At 35.6% G+C, this 17685-nt stretch overlaps 1 protein-coding gene across 1 annotated transcript in view; it reads left to right on the forward strand.

The window, feature by feature from the left end:
• Positions 1-17685, forward strand: part of LOC107731313 (rho guanine nucleotide exchange factor 18) — a gene marked incomplete at its 5' end in the record, with an annotated part of 41641 nt that overhangs the window by 5497 nt on the left and 18459 nt on the right. The window contains 18 exons of the mRNA XM_016542364.1: positions 4442-4506; positions 4711-4747; positions 7641-7791; positions 8668-8774; positions 8924-9064; positions 9154-9404; positions 10377-10502; positions 10588-10705; positions 10783-11037; positions 11625-11701; positions 11787-11965; positions 12054-12127; positions 12841-13026; positions 13154-13300; positions 14305-14423; positions 15000-15062; positions 15319-15366; positions 16929-17408. Of these exons, the coding sequence (XP_016397850.1) occupies positions 4442-4506; positions 4711-4747; positions 7641-7791; positions 8668-8774; positions 8924-9064; positions 9154-9404; positions 10377-10502; positions 10588-10705; positions 10783-11037; positions 11625-11701; positions 11787-11965; positions 12054-12127; positions 12841-13026; positions 13154-13300; positions 14305-14423; positions 15000-15062; positions 15319-15366; positions 16929-17408 (2624 nt within the window). The remainder of the gene's footprint in view (positions 1-4441; positions 4507-4710; positions 4748-7640; positions 7792-8667; positions 8775-8923; positions 9065-9153; positions 9405-10376; positions 10503-10587; positions 10706-10782; positions 11038-11624; positions 11702-11786; positions 11966-12053; positions 12128-12840; positions 13027-13153; positions 13301-14304; positions 14424-14999; positions 15063-15318; positions 15367-16928; positions 17409-17685) is intronic.

A 17685-nucleotide genomic window follows, 5' to 3' on the forward strand; every position in this document is an offset into this window, starting at 1 on the left:
AGTTTATTTTTTTTTTTTTCCCTTTTTTTTTTTAGTTATCTTTTAGTGAATGGATAAAATGATGGATGGATGGACAGATTTTCTCATCCATTCATGATTCATTAAAATATGTGAAAATAAAAGGAAGATTAAAATTATAAAATATATTTTTAAAATGTATTTTATATTTATATCAAAAAAATTTTTTTTACTATTTCTTTTCATATTTATTGACTCACAACCACACTGAAAATTCAAACCACTCCAAACATTCCAAAATCGCGCCTGTCGCTTTAAATTTGGGACTCAGCCTGTGTGGAATGCGCCTCTTGTCCCATAATGCCGCGCGGCGCAGTACTGGGACAGTCAATCTACATACAGCAGTCGCGATTGGCGCTGCTTTTTTAGGTTGCCAGGTGATGTGTCGTGTGTTTTTGTGTGGCTGTCATAGTAACCTGAGTGATGTTTGAGGTGACGAGGCCGTAAAGCGCGTCCACGGCGTCATAAACGGTGAGTTTGTTCAGAGTAACAGGTGTTTGCTAACAGAGCTAATAAACACAGAGCTGCTAAAACACGTTCAAACTCTTTTCGAACGGCTGCGTTTTAGGTAAATGTTCAGCTACAGGTGGCTCTTTTTAACTTTTTAAATGACAGTTGCGTTAAAATAGCTGAAAGTTTGCTCAGTTGCTGGTTAAGAGGTCAGCTGGCCATTGTGTTTAGTTTCATTGGCTAGTCAACCAGGTCAGTGTTTATGCTGGACTTCAGGAACTTCAGTCAAACACTCGCAGACATTTTAGTTGGCAGGCTTTATTCATCACTGTCGTTAATTTCTTCATCGTAGTCGTTCGTTTGGCTAATTGCATTACATTGAGATCATTGTGTGCAGCTAGAAAAAAATTAACATGTAAACATTGCAACACAAGACCCAGCTAATCAATAATGGCATCACGTTGCCACCAGAATGAGTTGCTAGGGTGTTCTGGCAGGTTGTTATGTGGTTGCTAGGGTGTGTTGTCTCTTGTTGTTGTTGTTTGCTAGTTATTGTCCACCAGGCAAATATTGTAAGTGTGGTAAGTTAGGGGGGAAAAATCTGTAGTAAAAGTGAATAGTAATTGTAATGAAATATAAAATTATACAAATTCATCACTTTTTATAAATACATTTTGGTTCTGATTTAACAATAAATGTATTTTTTTATTGTGTTATTAAAAATACTGTATATAATATACTATAATAAATCATAATACGTTACAGTCCATGAGAAATGTTTATTAGTTTCTATTTACAATGCATAATAATAAATTAAAATAACCACATCTGTCATTTGTTATAGTATAATCAGCATTGTTATTGTCCAAAACCAGAAATAAACATTAATAAATGTATATATTTTTAATAAAAAATATACATTGTTAATAGTAATAATGTGTACATAATTCATATTACACTATATTTATTTAATTTTTATTAACATTTATATTGCTAAGTTTCTTTTTACAAAGCATATTAATAACTTAAAAAATTCACAATACATCTGTCTGTTGTTGTAGTATAATCATTTATTTACTGTCAAAAAGCAAAAATAATTAAATAATCAGTTTTACAATTTTATTTATTGCACAAATAAATTTAAATATACTTTTATTTATATTTTTAAATGTAAAACAATCATTTATATGTTATTGATATATAATATTACATTATATTTATTATTACTTATTATTTATGATCACATTTATTATTACTATTATTTACATTATTATTTAAGTTTCTGTTTACAATGCAGATTATTTGTTGTGCAGTTACAGATATGTAGGATTGATTGTTGTAATTATTTATTTCTTATTGACACTAACTAAATTATGATTATACTATATTAATAGACATGAATATTAAAATTTTTATAATTATTATTTATTAATGTTTATGTAAATTTGTTTTGAAATCTGGGGGAAAATACCGTCTGGTAAAAGTGAATATAGTGTTAGTAATGCTTGCCTTAAATTTTGAAGTTGGACAAAATCAAGAATTTGAATATTTGAATTCTAATTTAACATTACATTTCTTTTTTAATGTGTTGAATATTACATCCTATCTTATTAATAGTTAATTCGGCCTTGTGGTGTTCTGAAATGTGTTATTTTGTGATTCAGAAGTAAAAGATTAATGTAGCTGGAAGCAGCAAATGTGAGTCATTTAATACTCGAAGAGTTTGTTTCAGTGTAATTCTTGTGGTTTTGTTGACATTTGTAGGCACTTTCAGTCTGTTTTTGGAGGAATAATGGTGTTTGAGATCCTCCTGTCCTGATGGAGCTGTTCTTAAGCTGGACGCTCACATGCTGCTAACTGTGTTTGGCAGCAGTCGCTCACTTCAGTGAGTCCCCCCTCCGCATGCCTGAGCGCTGTCAGGTGCACCCGTCCCGTCGGCTCCTCTGAAGCTGCGCTTTGATGTCCCAGGTTTGCTGACCCAAGCTGGTTTTTAGGTGTTTGTCAGAGCGTGAGATAAATAACCACGTCACGCTTCTTAAAACACCCACGTTCACATTCCAGCGAGCGGATCATGTGATGTGATAACAGGATTATGAATGATCCTCAGGGAGCTAATCGTGGAGTTCAAGTTCCTGTTCCGTTTTCAGGCGTATTTGACGTTCCAGAAAGTCATTAGACGTTCACTTGATCTTGATCTTTGAATAAAGCCTTTCTCTGGACTTCCTTAATGTTGGTCACAGACAGAAGTGTTCTATTTCCATTTATTATTAAGAATCAAAGTGATTTGCTGAATTGCTAAAATGAATGGGATTTTGGAATTCTGCCTCTAACAGTTGATGCTGGTCTGGACTTGACTGGATACATTTCTAAGGGTTTATTTGAACTTGTTTCAATGCGATCTGCTAGCTATATTATATAATATATTGTTTACGTTTCTCAACAATTAAAAAAAAAGTATTTAATTATTCTACATTTTAAAAATGAATTCAAATATATTATTATTTGTTTAAATGATTTAATAACAATGCTTATTAAAGAATAAAGATCAACTGAGATTAATTTTTATGATTAATAATAGATCATTTTTGTCTGAAAACTGTTGGATTGAATTTTTTTTCTTCTGTTTTATTTTTAATAACATTATGCATTATTATTCATGCATGATATATAATATTATGCATGAATAATATTCTAATATGAAAATATTATCTAATATAATGCCATGTTTGTGTTTAAAAACAGATGTTAATTTTTTTTTACTTCTATTTTATTTGGATTAATTTGTGTGAAATATTAATGTAATATATTAATATATAATATAATAATAATAATAATGAACCATTTTATTTTATTTTATTTTTCTGTTTTTTGACAATAACTAAATTATAGTTATGCTTCAACAAAGACTTATGGAGTATTTCATTAATTATGGATATTTTAATATAACTTACAATTTTTAAAATGTATTAGTAGTAGTAGTAATAATAATAATAATTATTATTCATGCCATTGTTTATGCAGAGTGGTTTCGTTATCTAAATAATACAGTGAACAAATTTTAAGCGGTTTAATTGTTAAGCTACACATTTCTTACATCAGTATGAATGGTTGTGGAATAATTATCTAAGCAACATATTATAGCTATATGCTTGCATTTAGTATAAAATCGAGACCTTTTCATTTTTGACAGCATTTTGTTGGACAAAGTTATATATGGCGTTTTGAACTAGCTGAGAAAGAATTAAAGTGCACTTAAATGTATACGTCTGCTGGAAATTCAGCATTCACACTAGCATTTATATAAATGTCCTCAAAACCAATAGACATGGACTAAAAGCTACAAATTTAGATTTTGTTACATATTTGTCAGTTTTCATGTTTCTATGGAATGAAGTGTCTTAAAGTTCCGTTGTATAAGATGAAGTTTGTCAGATGTTCTGGAGGTCCTGTGAAGTAGCAGGCATTGATCGGACCCTCAGTTTGTTGTGTTTCTATTTAGGTTTGTGGCTAAATGGACGGAATCAGTCCCTTTTTGGGGTGAAAAGTGGAAAATGGCCCACAGGGATGTGGCAGAGGTCTTTTGAATGGATAATAATGAGTGCTTCTGAAAGCTCTCTAACCCCAATAAACCTGCACAGATAGTTTGTTTGCTGGCGTTATCAGGTCTTGTAGCAGAAACCAACGTTATGGAGAAAAAAAAACACTTTATTGTATATCTGATTATACTTTTAAATACAAATGCCTGCCAGAATTATTAGTGCGTTTCGAATATTACTTCTTTGATGTTCTTATAAAATGAAAGAAGTATTGTGAAACATAACTGTCCCGCAGCATTACGACATTCGCCCCTGTTCTTCAAGTCCTCCCCTTCACATGTAAACTCAGTTTATGGGACAGTCTGATAAACTGGTTTTGATAAGAGAGCACTAACCTGTCCCTCTCTCCACCGCTGGGATCTGTGTTTGGACATCAGACTGCGCCGTCAACGTCCACAAGAGCTGCAAGAACCTGCTGCCCGAGTGCAGCAGCAAAAACAAGGTAAGATTCGTTCACATTTCGACTTTTAGCCGAACAAACTTCACACTGAGTTTGTTTGAATCAAATGAATCAAGTTCCTACAGACAGTAAACGAGTTTATCTTTGGTCAGAGGAGTGGCAGGGTGTGGTTTGCTGTAAATGATAAACTAAGCCGCTCACTGTGTTAGTAAAACCGTGTTTGTTTGTTTTCTTCACTCGGCGCAGAAGACGTCAAACGCCGCAGCTCAGTCGCATAGTCAAGGTAAGCAGTTTTTAGCGTTCATATCATATATCGTGTCATATCCTTGAAACGATGGCATGTTGATGCTAAAGACTTTGTGAAACTATTTTGTAGGTTTGTAAATGTAATGATACTGAAAGTAGTTAAACTACAGTCAAGACCATTTTGAAAAACACTACAAGGTTATGGGGGTTAATATTGAATTTATTTAATTGGGCACTGTGGTTTTAAATCATGTTGTTTTTTTTGTTTTTTTCAATCAAATTGTTTTCAACAAAAATGATAAGAATCTCTGTTAAAGTGCTGTAACAGCATTAAACAGCATTTGAACCAAGTAATTTACTCTAAATATTATCAATAAATCCAGAAAACCTAGTAATGAATGATAGAATTTGATAAAATATTACTGATATTTTGTAAAATTATTGTTATTTTTTAATATTTATAACTATAAAATCATAATTTAATTGTAAATTGTCACACAGGCATCAGGATTGGGGAGTCAAATGAATGTGTGAATTGTTTTTGAATGGCTGAATCAGTTTTGAATGGCTGAATCAGTTTTTGAATTGCTGAATCGTTGTTGAATTGGTAAATCATTTTTACATTTGTTAATGTATTTTTTTTTAATCTGTAGATAATTTGAGTCAGTGAATCATTTTTAAGCGAGTAAATAATTTTTTAATTGGTTCATTTAAATTATTAACTCGAACGAATCAATTCATTAAATTGAATTGGATTTCTCAAATGCTTTGTGAGAATGGACGTTTTTGCTGAGTGTGTTTAATTACGTGTGCAACAGTGTTGTTTTAGTTTTATTTATATACTATTCTAATATTTCTTAAAGTTTTGAATGCGCTTTTTAAAAAATATTTTCATTTTCGTTTTATTTTTTCATTTTAGTTTGTAATTATGTGCTTGTCATTTTCTTATGTTGTTGTTGTTTTATATTTCTGTTTAGTTTTTATTTTTCAGTTTTAGTCATTTTAGTGCTTCAGTTAGTTGCCATAGCATAACATTATTAATTTTCATTTAAGTTTTTCATCTAACATTTATATTTTGCTTTATTTCTGCTTTATTTCAATTTAAAAAATAATTTTCTATATTTTTAGTTCTAGTTAACAATAACAACACTGGCATAATGTACAACAAGTGAGATGTGACTGGTTAATAAGCTGGTTAATAAGCACCAGTAAATGATCTCAAAAACAACATTTCCCTCAGTTTTTCCTCTGCTAATCTGCTGTTTAGTCCAGTCTCGCAGCTGCACGAGGAGCTTGTTTGGTTTAATGGACGCTGGGCAGCAGATGCTGATGGGAGTCCCCTGAGAGCAAATTAAGGTCATCTGGCTGTTGTTCTCGTTTTAACCTTCACTCAGAGAAGCACTTAAGAGGTTAATCACGCTTCTCCAATTAATTACCCCACAAATCTGATCAAGATTTACTGCTCATGCTGTGGCTTGGACACAATTGTACTTGGTAGTAGTAGAAGAGTAGCATTTCAAGTAAGTTGATGGTAGCTTTTTCCTTCCCAGCCATTCTGCTCTTGTCGTTTTGTAAGGTTGTGTCATGAAATAAACCGGAGGACCCTCTGTATCGAGACGATGTGTTGTTTGCTAGTGTAGTGCGGTGTGGTGATTTCCTCCTGAGCTCTGGAGGTCTCGTTAAACAGCTCCCGCTGTGACCGCGGCCGAGGTGGTAATTGCTTTAGGAACCGCGGATGAAGCCTGTAATGCTTCACTTCCCAGCGGAAAACATCTGGAAATGTCCTGCTTCACCCAGAGCCTTCTGGAAGCACATTTTCTTGTAATTGCATAAAGGGGCTACAGCTGAATATTGGTAACTTGGCAGCAATACAAACAATGCAGACATAAATGCGATAGAGATAGGATAGCTTGAATTTTGAGACCTGTAGTTTTTATGTCATGTTCATTAAAAAATGTATTAATTGATTAAATGAATTAATTTTTCATTTAAATATTTTATTAGGGTGGTTTAATACATTTTAAATTAGGCGAGTTTATACAAATTTTAAAATATATTAAAACTATTTAAAAATGCACAAAATACATAATTTTTATTATATATTTTTAATTATGAAGTACTGATGATTATTATTATTATTATTATTATTAAGTTGTTTATTATGTGTTTGTTTAATTTGCTGCATTGGCTAATAAAGTTAAATTCATTTAGATTTTTAATATAAAAGAAGTATTCATTAATATAAAAATATAATATTTATAGATATTTCTAAAAATAAAAACATTTAAGAATATGCTATTATATTGCATTTTTTTACTATTATTATTATTACTACTACTGTACATGTATGTTTATAATTTTATTAAATACAAATGCAGCATTTAAAAATTTTCATTTTATAAGATTGTTTATCATGTTTAATTTGCTGCATAGCCTAATAAAGCTGAATTTATTAATATTTCTTAACACAAAAAATAATTATTTGTTATTCAAATTAACATTATTACTCATTAGCTGTCAGGTTCTCTCTGGAGATGATAATGGTTTACATGCTCACACTAATCTGACGGTGAGACACAGACCCTCGCCTGTTGCATCAAAGCATCCTCCGGCTCAACAGGACAGTGACGGGAGGGAGGCGAGACGGGAAGGCGCATGTGTGATTTCTACAAGCCACTCTCCACTTTATAAAGCCTACCGTCTTCCTCTCCATCAGTGTTTTCTGATATCCAGTTTAGAGTCGGGCATCATGGCACTGGCTTTACCCAGAGTCCGTGGTTCTCAGAGGAAGAGCGCTCGTGTCCCTGTCTCCTGGCTCGGGGTTCGAGTCCTGCTCCATCGTGACTTACTCACCTACCGCTTCCTCGACTCGATGCCTCGCTCGTTTTTGAGGCACTGCTACCGCACTGACCCGTCTGGTTTCTCTGCAGCTCTGAGGGACCCCTGCTCTGCCCTGACTCACGTCGATGGCTCGTCCAGGACGTCTCGCTGTGCTTCAGGTATGACCGTTCCACCCAAAGGACACAACACCCAACCAGCCGCCTCCAGCAACCCTACAGTCAGCCACAACAACAACAGCGGGTGAGTCCTGTGTGCCTTCAGTCATGCATGCTGTGGTTTACACAAGCTGTACGATAAATATGACTAAATATTTAATTGCTACATGTTGGGATGCACCAGTGTGAAAAACTATTTTTTTATTATTATGACCAAGACCGAAAGGTTTTAATACTATAAATTTATACATTTCACCTGGTTTAATGATAACTTTTTACGTTTTTAAAGTTTTTCAACATAAAACATCCAATTTAAAATAGGTGTGATTTGACTAACAATAATTATACTTTTTTTTTGTTGTTGTTGTTATGATTGGCAATATCATAAATCGGTATATTATTTTTTTTATGCATTAAATCCTATAACCTGATGCTGTGCTGACAATGTAAAAAAAAAAAAAAAAAACACACACATACATTGCTGACAATGTAAAAAAAAAAAAAAAAACACACACATACATTATGAATATACCATATGACCAGTACAACCATTACGAATATACTTGTCGATATATTGTGCATCCATGAGTTTTAACATGGCACTTTAATATTTATTTGTTAACATATTAATTGAATAATATTTATAATGTAATATATTTATTATAATATAAATACACATTATTTATGTATTTATTATTTAGTATATATTTTATTAAATTATATAATTACATTTGAATAGAATATATTCAATTAATATTTTTATTTAAATTAAATCCACACCAGTGGTGTTTTAGTTTCATTAATATATATATATTTTTAATTAATTATATTTTATATTTTCTGTTTTCACTTTAATTTTAGTTGATGTTTTAATAATTTTTTTTTTTTTAATGTCTTTATAGTATTATATATTATGTCTATATAATTACTGCAGCGTTTGCATGCTCATGTTCTCTGGCAGCTCTATCACAGGAGAGATGGATGAAGTTGACGCATTCAGGATGAAGCGCCCCGCTGACGACACCGTATCTCTCGCCTCCACGATGCCCGAGTCTCTCATCGTTGAAGGTGAGGGGTTGATTTTCAAAGCCAAAACATTGAGAACACCCAGAACGTATGATAAAGTGTCATGGGTAATTTATGAAGGGGGTTTTGTAAAGCAGTACTTTGTACTGAGGATCTGTGTGGATGTTGAGCTTTATCGTTATTGTGCACAGATGCGTATTACACCACAGTACGAGGGGAACTGGAAGCCATCACACAAGATTTCGAGGTGGAGTCCTGGAATCTGGCTGTGGATCAGCACTTCTTAAAGAAACATTCGAAGGAAATGATCAAGAGACAGGATGTTATATATGGTTAGTGTTGTTTACCTACCCACACTGCACTGGGAACTTCAAGAAAGTGTTTTCCAGATCTTCTCTAAAGCTGTTCCTGTCTCCTCCAGAGCTCATCCAGACGGAGATACACCACGTGCGGACGCTCAAGATCATGCTCCGCGTTTACGCTCGAGACCTGCGGGAGGCACTACAGCTGGACGACAGGAGGCTGGACTGTCTGTTTCCCCGGCTGGACAGCCTGCTGGAGCTGCACAGCCACTTCCTGTCCCGCCTCCGGGAGCGTCGCGCAGAGTCCCTGCAGCCTGGCAGCGAATGCAACTATGTCATCCATAAACTCTCAGATATCCTTATATCCCAGGTGCGTGCCCTAAATTTAGTGCCATACTTCCTGCTTCACATTTCCTGCCCTACATTTCCTGCTTCCTGTTGACACCTTTTTGCCCTATGCTTTCTGCTTCACATTTCGTGTCTCTCAGTTTATGCTTTAAAAACATCCTTATTCAGTGTTTTCGCCAAAACACTTCCTGCTGTGTCATATTTCCTGCTTCTCACTTATCTACATTTCCTGATCTCACACTTTTTTCCCTAATATTCCTGCTTCACGTTTCCTGTCTTGCACTTCTTGCTTCAGATTTCCTGTTTAACACATCCTACTTCAAACATCCTGTTGTCACATTTCCTGCCCTACACTTTATGCTTCACACATCCTGTTATTGCACTTTTGCCACCCCCTTCCTGCAGTTGTCATACTTCCTGGTTCATACCTCCTGCCCTGCATTTCCTATTTTGCTTCCTCCTTTGCACATGCTGTTTTCACACTTCCTGCTTCACATTTCCGGTTTCGCTTCCTGTTTCAAACATCCTATTGTCACATTTCCTGGCCTACACTTCCAGCTTCAAACATCCTATTGTCACATTTCCTGGCCTACACTTCCATCTTCAAACAATCTTTTGTCACATTTCTTGTTCTACACTTCCTGCTTCACATTTCCTGTCTTTTACTGTCATGCTGTTGTCATATTTCCTGGCCTACACTTCCTGCTTCACATTTCCTGGCCTACACTTCCAGCTTCAAACATCTTATTGTCACATTTCCTGGCCCACACTTCCTGCTTCACATTTCCTGGCCCACACTTCCTGCTTCACATTTCTTGGCCTAGACTTACTGTTTCTCATATGCTTTTGTTACAAGTGTGGAGGTTGGAAGTGTGGGCCAGGAAATGTGACAACAGTAGGTGTGAAGAACAAAATATTGAGAAGGAAGTAAGAAGCAGGAAGTGTGACAACAGCATGTATGAAGCAGGAAGTTATTTTGCTTGTTTTGTTTTAGTTTTCCGGAGAGCTTGGAGAGCGAATGAAGGAAAGTTATGGGGATTTCTGCAGTCGGCACACTGAGGCAGTCAACTACTACAAAGAGCAGCTGCAGAGCCACAAGAAGTTCCAGAACCTCATGAGAGTATGTTGAGATATTAACCGTCTCAAAGTTGCTAACATTTCCTCAGCGTTGCTTTGAATCATTTTCTCCCCTTATTGTGTTTCAGAAAATCAGTAATCTGTCAATAGTGCGGCGGTTAGGCATTCCAGAGTGTATCTTGCTGGTGACACAGCGAATCACCAAGTATCCTGTTCTTCTGGAGCGCATCCTGCACAACACAGAAGGTTGGTTGTTGCAGTCCAGTGAAACTATCCAGATATTATGGATTTGCAAGGTTCTAAACACTTTCTTCTCATTCCAGCCGGGACAGAGGAACATGAAGGATTAGCACAGGCTCTCAGTCTAATCAAAGATGCCATCGTTCAGGTGGACGCCCAGGTCAGTCTCTATGAGAAGGAAGCGCGGCTCAGGGATATCGTCTCCAAGATGGAGCCCAAGTCGCTGGGGAAAATCAAAGACGGACGTGTTTTCCGGAAGGAGGACCTCTCTCAGGGCCGCCGCAAGCTCTTGTACGAGGGAATGGTCAACTGGAAAGCTGCATCTGGTCGACTCAAAGGTATTATGAGAACCACAATTTCCATGCACAAGTACGGAGCCCATCAAGGGACAGGGTTTGTGTTTCCCCAAATACTTAAAGTATTTTCGCTTGCAGAACTTTTGCATTCCCCTGAAAAACTTTACATCACAAAAGTTTTGCAAGCAAATGCAAATAATACGAAGAAAGAGGAAAAATTATACTTCAGTGCTTTTGTGAGTGAATGCAGAATTTCTTGGGAGCGCAAATGTTTTGCAAGCAAACACAACATTTCTTGGGAGAGAATGTAATGGCTTTGCAAAAGAACCCAAATGTTATGTGTGAGAACGCAACAATTTTAAGAGAGAACGCATAGCTTTAATAGAGAGAACATAATAGTCTTAAGATAGAACGCAAGGTTTCTCAAGGGAAAGCAATACTTTTGCAAAAGAGCGCAAATGTTTTGTAAGAGAATGCAATCGTTTTAAGACAGAATGCAAAGGCATTGAAATATATTTTTTCTTGCCATCTCATATATATATATATTTTTTTTTTTTTATTTTTTTTTTTTTTAGTTAGTCTGAAAAGTCTGTTTGACTCAGTTGACATTTGGGATTCTTCCGTTGCAGATATTCTAGCTCTACTTCTTACTGATGTTCTCATCTTGTTGCAAGAAAAGGACCAGAGATTTGTGTTCTCGACTGTGGTGAGTACAAGCACTTTGTTTTCAGTTTACACAAGATGAGAAATTGTTCATCTGAATGCACTCATCCGTGTTTGTTTTCCGCTAGGACAACAAGCCTTCCGTTATTTCACTGCAGAAGTTGATTGTGCGTGAGGTGGCACACGAGGAGCGAGCCATGTTCCTCATCTGCGCCTCATCTAACGAACCTGAGATGTACGAAATCCACACGAGCTCAAAAGAAGACCGCAACACGTGGATCACCCACATTCGTCAGGCTGTGGAGAGGTCTGTGTCTGTCTATAATCACATATGTGTCTGTATTTACTTCTCTCTGCATTTTTTAAAATGTTCCTCCTTGGTTCCTGTCCATCAGCTGTCCACATATCGAAGAGAGATTGTTTAGTGAGGAAGAAGAAGCCAGAGTCGCCCGGTTCCGAGAGTTTCAAGGTAAAACCATGAGTGGCTTGTCTCTTTCGTAAGGACAATCTTGTTTTGTTTTTCTGCTCATTTTGATGATGTGTGGTGGTTTTTTGTTTAATGAGCTTTGAAGGATCTTTTGTCACTAGATGGCGGACTTGCGTTTTCATACTGAAATCTTGCAAATCTTGTATCTTTTGTCAAAAATAAGTATTTTAAGCGCATATGCTGATAATATTATGTATTATGCATATTATATATATTGTAATATACTAAACTATATATGATATTTAATATTATTATATATTAATAATAATATAATATATAGTAATAACTATCATAATTGGGTGTGTAAATATATATGTGTGTATGTTTGTATAAATGTATAGTTATATTTGTTAATTATAATTTTAAAAAATAATTGTTCGATAAATCTGAAAGTTTGGTGTCAGTCATTTTTATTAAAGAAAGAAATAGTTTTATTCCACAGAGACGCATTGAATTGATTAAAAGTGACAAAATTTGTTAATATATACAAAATTTAACATTTTTAATAAATGCTGTTATTTTGAACTTTTCATCAATGAATCCTGAGAAAAAACATTTTCCACAAAAATATGGTTTCTTGCATTATGTTGTGCTATGACATTTATAATGTTCTTCCTGTTTAAAATAATTTAAATTCCATCAATGATTTTGTCTCTTTAACACATTTCCCTCCATCTGCGACTCATTTTCTGTAGATCGCCTGACGTTGAAGGATGCTCAGATCGTCCAGAGCCTCACGGAGAAGCTTCAGTTGTTTGCAGAGCTGGCTGAATCTGTGGCCGGTCTAGAGGACGCCAGCTCTCGCTCCCGCCTGCTGCTGCGGGGCGACGCCTCGGACCTCCAGCAGGGGGAGCAGCTGCTCAAAGGAGCCATTACTGAAGGTAACACATCAGGCTGAGTTAGTTTTTGTGCTAAGCATTGGCGTCATGATGTAATCTTCCACCTGCTAGTAAACTAGATTATTAGAGAACTAAATGTAGTTATTGAAGCGAATCTCTGTTTCTGTAGCGGAGAACCTGCAGAACCTCCTTTCATCTGGAGCTCGGGAAGCATCTCCACAGACTGAAGGGAATCAGAGTCCGTCCTTGAGTTTGCTGCCACGCAGAGCAGACACCTTTAGCGGCTACGATAGCATTCCTAGCAAACTGCCTACGAGTAAGAATCAATACATGTGATTAGACACTGATTATACATGTTGCATTAATGGGGATTAGCTGGCAGGATTGTAACTTGAGACTCATTATCGTTACATAATTTCAAATCTTTTTATCCATATTCATTGCATTTTTAAAGGCTGTGCATCCCAATTCGCATACTATCTGTACTATGCAGTAGGCAAGATTACGATTAACTCCTGTCGATTAACTATGCAGTAGGCAAGATTACGATCGACTCCTGTCGTCCATTAAGATTACGTTTGTCTCAAATCATAGTATGTTGAAAATGTTTTTCGTTCTTTTTTCATTGTATAATTTTTCTTTGTTGCTCTTTTTGTCTTTTTTTTTTTTTTTCTTTTAATTTTTGCTTATTTCTTTCTCTTTTGTTTGTTCTATTTTAGTTTCTTTTATTTATTTGCTGTTTTGTTTGTTTTTATGACAGTGTTCTTTTGTGGCATTTCATTCTTTCTATTGTTTGTGTGTTTTTCATTTTTTCTTTTGTCCTTTTAATTGTATTTTTGTTTTCTTTTTTCCCCTTCAATCTTTTATTTGTTTGATTGATTTGTTTTGTTTTGTTTTTCTGTATTTTGTTTCTAACGTTGATGCTGTCTTTTATTTGTTTGTTCTCTGACTTTTGTTCTGTCTTTCTTTTCTTTCTGTCTTTCTGGCTTGCTTTCTGTTTACATTGCATTAAATTTACATTCTTACCAGACACTTTCTTACCAAAGCACCGTACAATACAGTACACAAATCATGTTTGAGCAAATACAAGGACAGCCTACGCCTTAGCTAACTTTTGAATTTGTAATTTTATATTTTAAAAGCTATTCATCCCGATTCACATACTATTTGTACTATGCAGAAGGCAAGATGCATTTTTTTAAGCTTAATTACACACAACCCCCCTGGCCTGTGTTATAGAATATGGTTGGTTTGTGCAGGTCTACTATGTACCTCTCCAGTATAAGTTTGTAAATCAGGTGTGTTTGTGTGTTAAATCAGACGGCAGTATTAAGAAGAAGGTTCCCGGAGCAGCCGGCAGGTCCAGGGACAGGAGTCAACGGGCCAGCTCTGATCCACAGCTCAAAGAGGTGTACACATGTCAGGACCGGGATGAGCTGGTGAGAGAACACACTCATGCAGGCATTTGTCCCACAGATGATGGGAACATGCCAGTGTTTACTAAACGAGAAGAGTGGCATCAGATGGTCTAGGCAGGAAATTCACTTTTGTCAGTTTTAAACTGTCATACCAGTCACTGTCAAGCTATAGATCTGATAATTATATGATGATTATATTATACAATTATATGATTATATATTATATTATTGTAGTAAATATAGTAATTTATGTTTATAAAAATTATAGTTTAATACATAATCTAATTTTATAAAGAAACTATCTAGCAATGTATATAATACCTACTAGTGGGATTAATCCTAAAGATATAATTTAAATACAGTAAAGAATTATTAATCAAGGAAATTAAAGTTCAGTAATAAATAAAAATGTTACACTTTTTTTCTAATGCTTGTTAATAACATTTACTTGCTACAATAAAGTAATGCATTACTCAACTACGATGATAATGTCTTTGAATTGTCTTCACTTGGGGGCTTTTCTTAGCAAACGTTGATATACATGATGTTATCCGATTGAAATGTTTTTAATTTATTTTAATCTTTCGTCTCTCTCAGGATGAGGCCTTCTCATGCAGCTTGCACAAAATGTGGTCCACCTGTAAATTTCCAGAATCAGAGGTAAGAGCGCACATCGGATTGGATTGGCGATTACGGCTCACTTTGTTTCCCATGAGATAAAAGGCACATATTATTTCTCACAGCCCTCTCAATACATATTTGAGATGGTAACCTTTGCGTTCACCGCACCTAATCGACTGTTAATGCAGCGATACTTCACTTGGCAGGAATGTGGCATTGTGTCTCGTGAGAATAATGTCTCTGAATATTGAATCATCCTGCCAGTAATGTTGCCCTGGTCTTCCTGTTTTTCCAGTTCTATGAGCGAGTGCTGCTGCTGTCCCAGAGGCTGTACAGTTTACAGGTACAACAGAATGACCACACTCCCGTCTCACTCATAACCTCAGCCACATGCATCCTATAATCATGACAAGATCTGCTTTAGAGGAATCGGGGTTCTCATGCTGTGCTCATTTGCTTGTTCAGGTGTTCACAACATCTGTCATATTGTATTTAAACAACAACTACATTTCTTGTTCATTAGTCCATTCTCTTGTTTTCATTTTTCATTTGTTCTTTTGTTCATTCGCTTGTTTGTTCATTCTTTTAATTTGTTCTGTTGCTCCTTCTGTTGTTCATTTGTTCTTGTTCTTTTTCATTTCATTATTTTGTTCTTTCATTTTTTATTTATTTTTTGGTTCTTTCTGTCAGTTTTGCTTTCTTTTGTGTCCATTTGCTCTTTTATTTTTTTTATTTTAATTTTTGCTTGTTCTGTTATTCATTCTCTTTTGTTTATGCCGTTTTCTTTAATGTTTGTTTCTGTTCTTGCTGTCGTATTTGTTCTTTTTCACTCTTGTTCTATTTTTTTTTTATTTTTCGGTTTCTGTTTGTTTCATTCTCTTTCATTTATGCTTTTTTTCTTTCATTCGTTTTGTTAGTTCTTACTGTCTTATTCTTTGTTTATTATTTTGTCTTTTCAGTCTTGTATTTTTTTTTCTTTGTGTTTGATTTTTGTTTGTTTAATTCTTTCATTTATACTGTTTTCTTTTGGTCGTTTTTTTTGTTCCTTGTCTTTTGTTCTTTTTTTCTTTCATTCTTCTGTTTATTCTTTGTCATTCTTGTTTTTATTTTTCTGTTTGTTTTTGATTTTCTTTAATTTCTTTCTCTTTCATTTGTTCTTTTTATTTATTTGCCATTTAGTTTTTGTTTGCATTCTGTATTTTTTACTTTTGCTACATTTTTTTCTCTCGTTGATTTTATCATTCGTTTCTTTTTATGACAATCTGTTCTTTCATTCTTTTTTGTTCTTTCTTCTGACCTTTCAGTTGTTCTTTCTTTCAAATTTCTTTCATTGTTCTATTTTCTTCCGTTTGTTCTGTTTTTATTAAGTTGCTGTTTTGTTTGTTTGCTTTTTCTTTTTTTCATCAGTTCTTTCCTTTGTTTGTTTGTTTGTTTGTTTGTTTGTTTGTTTTTATGACAGCCCATTCTTTCTTTTCATCTTTTGTTCATTATTTGTTTGTTTTTCCTATCTTTTGTCCTTTCAGTTGTCCTTTAATTTGCTTTTCTTTTGGTTTTGGTTTCATTTCTTTCTGTATTTAGTTTTTTTTTTTCCTTTATGCTTTTGTTTGTTATTTTGAGCTTTTTGGGGGGTTTTTTTGGCCTTTTTTATTCATTTTTTCTGTTGTCCTTTCAGTTGCATTCTTGCTTGCTGCTTTGTTCTTTCATTCTGTTTACATTTCATGAAATTTACATTCTTACCAGACACTTTACCAAAGCACCTTACAATACAGTACACAAATCTTGTTTGAGCAAATACAAGAACAAGCATCTGAAAGTACACAACACTTGCTAAACTAAGCCTTAGTTACCAGGAAGCTCTTAACAACTATCCAAACATCAAGTCCTTTCTGTCTTCTTCCCCCTCAGGCCATAATCTCTCAGCAGGACAGCCACATTGAGCTCCAGCGGGCCTCTCTCCTCACCGCCGAGCGGGAACGTCCCGGCAGCCGGAACCGTGGCACAGACGTGCTCCTGGAGCAGGAAAAGCAGCGCAACTTGGAGAAGCACCGCGAGGAGCTCGCCAACTTCCAGAGGCTGCAGAGCCAGCATCGGCAGGAGCAGGCGCGCTGGGAACGGGAGCGGGAGAAGCAGCGGCGGCAGGCGGAGGCGGCTGAGCAGCGGCTGAAGGAGTGGGAGGAGGAGTGTCGGCGACTGGAGCTGCGTTTGGCCGAGGAGAGGCAGGAACTCGAGAGGCAAAGGCAGACGTACCAGCAAGACCTGGAGAGGCTGAGAGAGTCCACACGTGCTGTTGAGAAAGAGAAAGAGCGGTTAGAGCAACAGAGGAAGTTGAAGAAGCACAACACGGTGCCAAATACGGCAGCACTGTACGCACAGGAAGTTGGACAGGTGAGATGCCACATGATTCTAGACCGGTTTCCTTTTTTACCTCGTCAGCATAATGTAACACTTACTATCTGTCTCCACATGAATCGTGGTTCCCTTAGATGGCAGTACATGCTGAAACTACTAAACTATCTAATGTTCATTCAGACAGGTTAATAATAGGTCCAAATAGGGCTGTGCAATTAAACGCATGCAATTGTCAAGCGCATCTCGTCAGTAAAGCCGGTTCTGTGATTAGTAGTAAATCTCCATCACCTGCTTTCAGATGGAGCGGCATTTA

This window comes from Sinocyclocheilus rhinocerous, unplaced genomic scaffold (assembly GCF_001515625.1).
Source record: "Sinocyclocheilus rhinocerous isolate Xijiao unplaced genomic scaffold, SAMN03320098_v1.1 scaffold3173, whole genome shotgun sequence".
In the NCBI taxonomy this organism is placed as follows: Eukaryota; Metazoa; Chordata; class Actinopteri; order Cypriniformes; family Cyprinidae; genus Sinocyclocheilus; species Sinocyclocheilus rhinocerous.